Below are 10298 nucleotides of genomic sequence, written 5' to 3'. Positions count from 1 at the left end.
GTGCCCCTCACACCAGCAAAGGACAGTCCCTGGTGGGGGCCACCCAGCATGCCCCTGGGAAGTGTGTCCTTTGAAGGAAACCCAGATGATTCTGTTTCTGAAAATCCCTGCTAATTTTTTTTAATGCAATGTCTACTTCATGTATATTTTGAGGGTAGAAAATTGCAGAGGTTCTGTTCACCGTTCTCATTTCTGTTCCTCCTCCTCCCCTGGCAAATGCATAATCGCTGTTTGGAAACTTTTATAAAGGAAGCGGTTGACTTTGCAGCCCATACAAGTGCAGGTGACAAGAGCTTCTGGTCAAAATGATTCAGCAAGAAACCATCCCGACCCGCACCTCCCCCATCAACCCGCCCCCGCCCCCGCCCCCGCCCCCGCGCAGCACCCAGCCCGGCGCGGCGGCCCCTCCCGCTCTCCAGCACAGCCCTGGCCGCAGGCCCCAGCACCCACCCGACCCGTGGACCTCGGCTCGCAGCCATGCGGCAGGACGGGCAGCTGCTGCTAGCCTTGTGCGGCCTGCTCTGGAGCACCACCACCGGGGGCCCTCCTGCAGGTAAGAGCAGGCTCTCCCCGGGGCGCTCCGCGCGGGGCTCCCAAGGCAACGTCCCCAGGTAGCCAGTGGTGGGGCGTGGCCTGAGCCTCCTGCCTGGGTCCCCAAGGCACACTGCTGGCTGGCCTGCCCCAGGTGACCTCGCTGTGGCAGGGGCAGTTGCCTGTGCGGGGCCCAGGGAAGGGCCTGTGGGACCTGCCTGGTGGCAGGGGTGACAGAAGCCTACTGTCTCCCCACCCCAGCCCTGTTCCCGAGGCTTACACAGGGCCCGGGAACCTTTGGTCCCAGGAAGGCTCCCCTGTGGCCCCCCCATGCCGAGGGCTCTGGGAGGCCCGCGGTTTGTCAGTCTCTATCTGATGTCTGCCCTTCCTGCCCACAGACGGCTGTCCTGTGACTTAGGCTAAGTCCCCAGAGCCTAAGGATCAGATGCTTCCTGCCCACCCACCCAAAGCTGGGGGACAAGGGGAGGGAGGGTGCTGTGGCTGTGCTCCAGGAAACTGAGGCACAAGGACACTGGGTGACATGCCCAAGTTAGAAACCCAGGAACACCTGTCCTCACTAGAGCACAGAGGGGCAAGTGATGCCCCCCCATCACTGGGATCACAGGTGGTGGTTGCTGGTGGAGATGTAGAGAACCCCACCCCACCTCCTTGAACCTCTCAGCTGCTAGAGGGGTCACATGCTCTCATGGAGACACTTGCCTCTGGGCCCTGGATTGTCCCGAGTGGGTGCTGCACTTGGCCATCACAGGGAAAGGACACCTGCCTCCTCTCTCTCCCCAACCCTCATTCTTTACTCTCATTGTGAAGATACCCCTTCCCTGCCTCCTGGAGGCCTCTCTTCAGGATACCACTGTCTTCCTGTGCCCACCCCCATACCCATCCCAGGGGGACAAGTCAGGGGAAGAAGCTGGATGTTCAGAACAGAAAAGCACACTCCTCAAAACCTTAGTGAAGGCTCTCCTGGACACATGTGGAGCCTGCCATCATAACGGCACGGAATTTAATTATTAACACTCACTGTCAACTGCTTTGCCCAGTTCCTTCTGTTTGTCTCTGTTTCCTCACCAGAGTGGGAACTGCATGGGGAATACAGAGACAGGTGGCACTGGACAACGGTTAGTGTCCTCTCAAGGGCAGGGCTGCCTCCCTCTGCGGCCACCTACTGCTGGACCAAACCCTCTCCAGTCCATGCCCACATCAGAGCACCTGCCCCATCGGAAGGTGGCGGAGACAGGCTCTCCCGAGGCAGCAGCCCTCCCCTGCTGCTCTCAGACCTGCTCTCTGCCACTGAGAACCAGCTACAGAGTCCAGGGCCCACATTCACATGCAGAGACCCTTGGGGTACCACAGACTCCTCAAATCTACTAGCTGTGGAACCTGCAGCCTCCCTTAGCTGCAGGGTCCTCATCCATGAGATGATGGACGGTCCTCAGCACCCTTGGGCCTTGAAGAGGTCTGCAGGCAGTGGCCTATAGAAAGCATTCTTGCTGGGCTCGGGGTGCTTGGGAGCCACTTGCCCACATCCCTGCTCCAAGTATCTGCCACACTGGTAGCCTTCCCCCACACCCTACCTCTGCCCCTCCGAGGCAATCCCTTCTGGTGCTTCCTTCATTTGACAGATGCGGACCCCAGCAAGGGCCTGAGAAAGAGGGGCTTAGAGGCCTCTCTGGTGGTTGGAAAGAGATGGGAGCTCAGCCCAGAGCCAACTCTGTCCCCATGGCTCCCACAGCCTTTCCCTTCCCTCCTCTGAGAAGAGACCCCAGTGCCTTCCCGTGGTAGGGGGGCAACAGAGCCCCTGATAGTGGTGCCCTCTGGGCATATGAACCTCCCCATGCCCAGATGCTAAACTGCACTTATCTAAATGCAGAGCCCCTTGGCATCTTCCCTCCCTAAGCCCGTCGGGATTTCGGAAGTTGCCACATCAGTGTCCTCAGCCCTTTTATGTTCGTTGAAACCTTAAAGTCCTTCTTTCTCAACCTGTTACCTTCCCTGGGAAGCTCCACTGGGCTGTCCTGTCACACTCTGCCCCCTTCCCCTGCCCCCAGCCAATCTTGCAGTGGCCCATCTTCTCATTACAGGCCTTTACAATTAGTTGAACCTGGTTTAAACTCACCCTGCACTCTTCTGGGGTCCCAGTGTCTCCCCTGTAGAATGGGGATGCACACTTCCCCAAGAGTAGTGACAAGAAAGGAACAGCTCTAACTGTCCTGCTCCCCAGACTTCCACTGTGCAGCACATGCCCCAGATCACTCCCTCCTCCATCCCTGAGGACAGCCCACGCCCCCCTAGTGGGGTTGGGACTGACCCCTGGCAGGGTCCCTGGGCCAACCAGCCCATGGTGTCTGCTCAGCACCCACTTGGTGGCTTCCATTCTTCCCTGAAGGAGCTTCTTTGGGATGTTTATTCTCCAAGAGAAGGCTTTCCCTGCTGATTTCTCTTGAAGAATCCTAAAAATAGATTTTTTTTTTTTTTTTCTAAAAATAGATTTGACTTCCAACTTTTTAAAAAAATTAACAGTGGAGCTTTTATTGTTTTTTAGACAACTGCACGGATGAAGCTTTACTGACATGAAGCCCCATTTTAGGAAAACATGTAGTCAGATAAAAATAAACCAACTTAAGTATTTTCCCTAAACTTTTGGTAACATTATTAAAATCCTTAGGAAGTGACATGGGTTCCAACGAGATACGCATCTGAGATTCAGCCTCACCTACTTTCACTTCATTTTTTTAAAAGATTTTATTTATTTATTCATGAGACACACAGAGAGAGGCAGAGACACAGACAGAGGGAGAAGCGGGCTCCCTGCAGGAAGCCTGATGTGGGACTCAATCTCAGGACCCTGGGGTCATGCCCTAAGTCCAAGGCAGACGCTCAACCACTGAGTCACCCAGGTGCCCCCCTTTTTTGAAAAAGAGACTGTGGGAGGGGCTAAGGGAGAGCAAGAGAACACCAAGCAGAATCCCCCTTCAGCAGGGAGCCCAAGTTGGGGCTCCTTCTCATGACCTGAGCTGAAACCAAGAGTCAAATGCTTAACCAACTGAGCCACCCAGGCTCCCCTTTCATTTCATTTTTAATCTTGTTCAATTCAAGCTAAATCACATTTAATACATTTTATTTTAAAAGTCATCAACAGTGGTTACTAAGAGTGATTTCTAATTTGGGATACTAAGAGTGATAACTAATTTTGTTTATACTTTTCTGTATTTCTCAGATCTCCTACCAAAACAGGTAAGCTTATAATCAGAAAAACCAATAAAGGTAATTTATACAAAGCAAAAAATAAAAGCTATTTTGATCCCCAGTAGGGAAAGGGGGGGATCCTCTACTCTGACAGCAGGAATACACTAGAGGCCCCATCCCTTCTGTGAAGGTGGCTTCTTTCTTCTCTGCCATCACTACAGTGAGGAGCAGAAACCAAGCTTGCAGTTGTTTGTCCAGATGGTTTTTTTTTTCTCAACTACAAATCACACTCATCTTGGTGTGGCAAGCGGGCACAGGTGCTGGAGGAGCAGCCCTTGGGCCGGCCCCTCACTCCTCATGTTAAGGCATCTGTGCACCAAGGCCAGGAGACCCCCGCACCCCCACTTACATCAGAGCCACGTGAGTAGTTGGGGAAATGCAGGTTCCAGGGCCCAACCCATCCCAAGAGCCCAGCTGCTAGCACTCAAGGAACACAAGCAGCTTTCCTTGTTTCCATCTCTGGAGACTCTGAGCAAAGACTCTCCCAGGAGGGATGGACTCTCACACAGGAGAATCCCAGTGCTGGTCAGGGACAGAGCTGTGAGGGAAACCAGCAGATAGCCATGACTGCCCATGTTGAAAAGGGTACCAACAATATGCTGTTTTCATTGGGGACAGAGGACCAGGTCATGGGGCTGTTGAAGCTGAGGGAGGCTTGCCGAAGAATCATGAGCTTAGTCTTGATGTTTTGGCTTTGAGCCCAAGGAACCAGCTGGGGGAGACCCATTTGCCATGTAGGGCCCTGCTGGGTCAGGCTGTCCCTCCCCAGACCGCAGGACACCCTCCAGGGTCAAAGAACGCACACAGACCCATGCCTTCTCTACCCACTCTCGGTGCTCCGTCTGCTGTACCACACACAGGGGACACAAGACCACCCAGCCAGGTGCCCCCTGGCTCTGTCCTGGTTCTCACCATAGCAGGGGCACGGCACACAAGGCGCCACCCTGCTAGGCAGTTCCCTAGCCTTGCCAGCCCTATCTGACCCTACACCCCATACCAGTGAGGGGTATTTCCCTCAGCCCCCTCTGTCAGCCCCCATGAGTAGGGGATTCCTTGTCCCCAGTGGGACATCCCAGTGCAGGTTCTGTTAAAGCTTTCATGTCCTGTTGAATTCATGCTGCCAGCTTCTTCCCCTAAAGTGGAGATTTCTTCCCCAGGAACAGCTGGTATCTTGCCTCCTCCAAAGCCTGCATGCTTGTCACCTTTACTTTCCACCCCCCAGACAGACTGGGGTGTCTCTCAGGAGGGGACAGGGCAGGGTGGGCACAAGTCAGCACCAGTATTCTCCCCTTACATACGCTCAGCCCGGAAGCCAGGTTACGACTGCCGCTACCCACACACCCCGAGTCTCCACTTCCTGCTGCCTCAGCACCTCTGCCTTGTGCTAAACCCAGACTGAACACTGATGCCTGCATAAAAGTACTCCCTCACAGCAGAAGGAAGCAGAGAGAAGTCCCAGGGCAGTGCAGTCCCATGGGGCCCTCTGCAAGGACAAGGCGTCCCTACCTGCACTGGCCGCCACGACCACGAGTGGCTCCCGAGCACCTGGGATGGGCCGTGCCACTGAGGACCTTGCCCTTCACATTGTTTTAGTTAATGAAATAAAGCGGCTCAGCTCTGGATCAACTCTGGCACGCTAACGTTTCAGGAACATCTGGGAGAATGTCTTCATCAAGAGAAGCAGTTTACAAATCTAAAAACCCTCTTCCCCTTCTCTCTCCCCCCAGTTTAATTCCTCCCTCCAAAACTTTGACTTTTTGTTATTTTTTAAAAGATTTTATTTATTTATTTGAGACAGAGACAGAGCACAAGCAGGGAGAGGAGGAGAGGGAGAAGCAGGGCTCGAAAACAGGACTCTGGGATCATAAGCTGAAGGCATACGCCTAATGGGCTGAGCCATCCAGGTGCCCCTCTTTTTATGTTAATACATCAGTTGTCTACTGTAGAAAAACTGACAGAAACGTAAATTCACCATGAGTCTCCAACCAGAGAAGGCCATCATTCACTTGTTGCTATGTGGGAAAGTGGGGCTTTTCGCATTCCTGTTTTCTTACTTCATCTGCTGCTCTGGGGTTTGTCTGGCCTATTTCTTTACTGGAACATGAGCTCCAGCGAACATAGGCCTCTACACCCCCTGAGCCTGCAGGATGAGGGGGGCTCCCGAAGTGCCAGTGAGTGAGCTGGACAGAGGAATGAAGTCAGGTTCTCCTTCAGGGGGCCTTGGGGTGTGACCAGACTCTGCTTCTCTGGGGCCTGGGAGCAGAGAGTGTGGAGGGAAGAGAAGGGTATGAGGAACCCTGGTTCTGCCTGGCTCTGTCAGACACTGGAGGACCCAAGTGCTGGGAAAGAGGGCCCTCATGTTGCTGACCCAGCTTTTATCCAAATATGGGCCTCCTCCGAATAGGGAGAGCATGGAAGGATGAAAGAGAGCCACTCATCCCTCTGTCCACCACGTGCCAGCTCTGCCATGGAGCTGTGCGGGCTGAAGTTGCCCAGGCCTGACCCCCATACTCATACTTGCACCCAGAACAGCATGGAAGGAGTCAGCACGTGAGGGGCATAAGGTGCTTTACTGCTGCCAGGTGCTGGGGCCTCCTGCAAGGGTGTCCCTGGGAGCTGGGGCCCCCTGGAAGGCCAACCTAGAGCCTGGAAGCTGGGTGGATTCTGACAAGAACCACTGAAGCAGAGGACGGCACCAGCATGCTCACAGTGAGAGGGCAGGATGGGCCTCTGGGCTCTTCTGCATGGCCCACTCATTGAGGCCACACTGACGGGCTGGGTCCGGATGACAGCAGCCTCAAAGGCCAACCGGGGTGCCTTCCTCCAACCCTTGGAGCTGCATCCTATCCAGAGGCTCCACCACCTGAAGACATGTTCAGGTTTTCTTTAACACGTTAGAAATGACCCTGGGTTCCGAAAAAGACTATGTGGTAGGCACAGTAAGATGGGACTATGCAATTCATCACTGTACCACCCGCTGTGCCTTGTCCCCAGCTCTTAGTAGGGAGCAATCATGGGGAGGCACAACAAAGACACTGTGGGGTGTGGGACATGGGCTGGCTGGTTGAGAGGTAGGGCGATGGCCAGCGGCCATACCGGGAGCAGGAGAACCAAGGTGTGAGGTGCAACCTGCTAAAAGCAACGTTCTTGTCTGGTTCTGTGCTTCTCTGTTTCAGAGTTTTGTTCCCAGATCCTTAGCTCTGATGTGAAGCCAGGATTTCCCAAAACAATAAATCCTCATGATCCCGGAGTCCTCCAAGCAGCCAGACACAGCGTTGAAAGGTTCAACAACTGTACAAATGACATCTTCTTGTTCAAGGAGTCCCACATCAGCAGGGCCCTGGTCCAGGTGAGGGCCAGGGACACCCCTAGAGGCCAGGCTGCAGTGGCTCCCGTCTTACCAGGGACCAACCCACTTAGTGCCCATCCACCTAGGACTCAGGCCCAGGCTGGGATGGTGACAGCAGCGGCCACAAACAGTCCACGAGTGGCCAGAGCCAGAGGCACCCAGGGCACATCTAGAAGGTCCTGAGCCACCTCTTAGGAAAGCATGCCTCTCCCGGGCCATCAGCACACCTGGAACTGAACCCAGGAGGGCAGGGCAGGAGAGGGCCTCTGCAGCTGGGTGAGCTGTGGGCGGGGATGGGGGAGGGAGTGGGGTGGGGAAGCAGCATGCTGGCCCACAGGAACCCCTGGCACCGCCTGTCAAAGTCCCCACCCTGCACCGCAGCCACGAAGGACCTCTTGCCGTTCTCCGTCTGGGCCCCATCATCAGAGCTTTGCCCAGACCTCTCCCCCTTCCCCACATAACCCCCCCAGGAAAGATGGGTGAGGTGTCCCATTCTAATGCTAATAATTTTTACACATACTGATATTGGTTACCTCTGTAACAGGATTATTGGAAATTCTTATAATCCTTATTCTTTTCAAAAACTGCAAACTTTTTTAAGAGCAGCCTATTTTTATGATTAGGCAGCATGTTGTAGAAAGGCAGGCTGGTGTGTGTGAGCTTGAAAAGCCTATTTCCCAGGGAAATCGCCAGTGTCCTGTCTCCAGGGACTCAGCCCCAGGGGCCATGGGATGGTCCAGAGCCAGGTTTGCACATCCTGCAGGAACACAAGCCCCTGATGCTGTGCCAGGGCTCAAGGGCCAATGAGCAGGGAGGGTAGGGTGTTACCCCTCAGTGATACTGGGGATTACTTTATTTCATCTGGTACTTGTACAGTCGAGGCTTTATTGAGAGACCACAAATGACAATGAACCAGGTTGCTGGTTCCACATGCAAGTGGAAAAGGTCTATTCTGAAACTGGGAGAAAAACAACCGACCACCGTTGGGGGGTAGGGTGGGGCAAGGGAGCAGGGCAGGGGGTACGGCAGGGCAGCACAAGCCACAGGTGGGTGTTGGGCCTGGAGGGAACATCACCTCACCCTGGTGAGGCACAGGGGCCGGCCCTGCTCATGGAGAATTCTGGGTGGGAAGGAAATGTCCTGAGGACAGACACAGAGCCCCAGGCTCACCTGGGGACCAAGAACTGGAGCCATGAGCAGGAAGGACATGAGTGGGTAAGAAAGGAAGGGGGGACCGGGGACCCAGCAGCGGCTTCCCTCCCGGTTCTCTAAGTCCCAGACAGGCCTCCACACCCTCGGCCCATGGGGGGGATATCCCAGCATCTCTGTCCCCTGCCTCCATGCCTCCTCCTGCTGGTGGAGGAGCAGCCACCCTAGCCACCCTGCTGTCCTGGACCAAGTAACACAGGTAGGGCCCTTTCTCCCCTTAGATCGTGAAGGGCCTGAGGTACATGCTGGACATGAAGATTGGCAGAACTTCTTGCAAGAAGACCCAGCACCCTAGTCTAGACAACTGTGACTTCCAGACCAACCGAACTTTAAAACAGGTAAAGCAAAGGGGTCTCACCTCCCTACACCCACTCCCCAGGGCTTTAGGAGACATCCCGTTATCACCTCCCTGCCTGCAAGGTTCCAGGTCTCACCGACAGCATCCGCGCAGTACCCACGGACCAGGGGCACACCCTACATGCTGGGATGCGGCAGGGGACGTTAGAACAAAAACAGCTTCCAGAGAGTTCAGAAGCTACAGACACACAGACACACTCAGGGAGAGAGCAATGCGACAAAGCTTAGTTTGCAAATGAAAGTGAAAAGCATATATTCCCAGATCTCTCTCTCTCAACTTCTCTATAGAGGTGAAATTTTCCAAAATACCAACTTGGGGTGGGAGGGCCATCATCAGGAAGAGGTGCATGCACACAGGCCCCAGCAGCGGCTCAGGGGACTCAGCCCCTGCAGAGCGGGGCAGGAGGGCCGCAGCAACAGAAGGGTCTTAGCGTGCCCCTCTTTGTTTCAGACTTTCAGTTGCTACACTGAAGTGTGGGTCATCCCCTGGCTCCAGAGGTTCGAGGTGCCCCTGCTCCACTGTCACTGACTCCTGCCTCTCAGCCAGGGGCACCTGTGCTCTGGACCATGCTCCGTCATAGCCCCGCCCTGGCTATCACAGGCCCTCGGACTTTCTGGAAGTGGTATCTCCCCAGGGAGCAGAATGGAAGTGCCCATGGATACATTGCAGAACAGCTGGGGTGGAAGACCGACACTGCCTGGGGTTATGTTATGTATTTCACTTTTCTTCTAAATCTAATTTTACTAATGCTTTGATGGGAATTTATCAGATTCCGGACCCCTGAGGGAGGCGTTTTCCTGTGCCCTCCCACCTGACTACCCGGTGGTCCCACATACAGCAGTGAAAGCCCAGAGATCTACAGCACTGGGCAGGGGGACCAGGTCAGCTGTTACGCATCTGGACTTTTGGGGATGAATAAAATTATGAATAAATATGAAGAACTGACCAATCTCAAAGCAACAGCTATTGCTTTTGCCTGTTAAAGGACAGTCGGGAAGGCAAGGTGAGTGTTGTGAGGGGTCCCCCTCACTGAGTGGTCTAATGACTCCCATAAAGCCCCTTGGAGGCTTTTCCAGCCTTTCACTGCTAGCTAAAAGATACTAAAGACAGAACACCAGAAATAGGCCAGCCTGTGTTCACATCATGAACTGGTGGGGCAGGGAGCACCCCACCCAGAAGGCACTCACCTCCAGCTAGGCTTTCTTCTCACCAGGAGCCATACACTCAAGTTCTCTCCACTGCCTCTGAGGCTCAGCATGTGCAGAGATGTCCCCAGGCAGGTGGGGTAAAGCAGAGTGCTAGGACCACCCCCCCACAGCCCCTCAGGAAGGGGGGGCCCAGGTTTCAGCTGTACGTGCCGTGCCTGGGAAGAGGATGAGGAGACTACTGTGGGCTGGCAGGCACTAGCATCCTTGTAAAAGACAGCGCTCGAGCTGGTATTGTTAACAGTGCAAGGCTGGGCCACGGACATGCCCAGGAACCTACAGACAGAGATGGGCTTCACTCAGAGAAGACACTCGGCCTGCTACTGCTCCAGTAGGCCTGGGTTTGAATGTGGAGCCTCTCACTTTGGACTTCTTCCTCTCC

General features: G+C 54.6%; 1 protein-coding gene across 1 annotated transcript; it reads left to right on the top strand.

The window, feature by feature from the left end:
* Positions 1-385: 385 nt before the first annotated feature.
* CST7 (cystatin F) lies at positions 386-9667 on the top strand. The gene is made up of 4 exons (XM_077866048.1): positions 386-553; positions 6972-7144; positions 8575-8691; positions 9162-9667. Exons 1-4 carry the CDS (start codon positions 478-480, stop codon positions 9237-9239), a joined length of 444 nt encoding a protein of 147 aa, XP_077722174.1. The 5' UTR covers positions 386-477; the 3' UTR covers positions 9240-9667.
* Positions 9668-10298: the final 631 nt, after the last annotated feature.

Source organism: Canis aureus, chromosome 22 (genome assembly GCF_053574225.1).
Source record: "Canis aureus isolate CA01 chromosome 22, VMU_Caureus_v.1.0, whole genome shotgun sequence".
Taxonomy (NCBI): domain Eukaryota; kingdom Metazoa; phylum Chordata; class Mammalia; order Carnivora; family Canidae; genus Canis; species Canis aureus.
The sequence above is the reverse complement of the archived record's forward strand: the minus strand, read 5'-3'. Positions and strand labels throughout refer to the sequence as shown.

What these genes read in the sequence shown, in the direction of transcription:
- CST7 (XM_077866048.1), top strand. Translation starts at nt 478, where the DNA reads ATGCGGCAGGACGGGCAGCTGCTGCTAGCCTTGTGCGGCCTGCTCTGG. An exon ending in CACCGGGGGCCCTCCTGCAG is followed by an intron (nt 554 to 6,971) that starts GTAAGAGCAGGC and finishes TCTCTGTTTCAG; the next exon opens with AGTTTTGTTCCCAGATCCTT. An exon ending in CCAACCGAACTTTAAAACAG is followed by an intron (nt 8,692 to 9,161) that starts GTAAAGCAAAGG and finishes TCTTTGTTTCAG; the next exon opens with ACTTTCAGTTGCTACACTGA.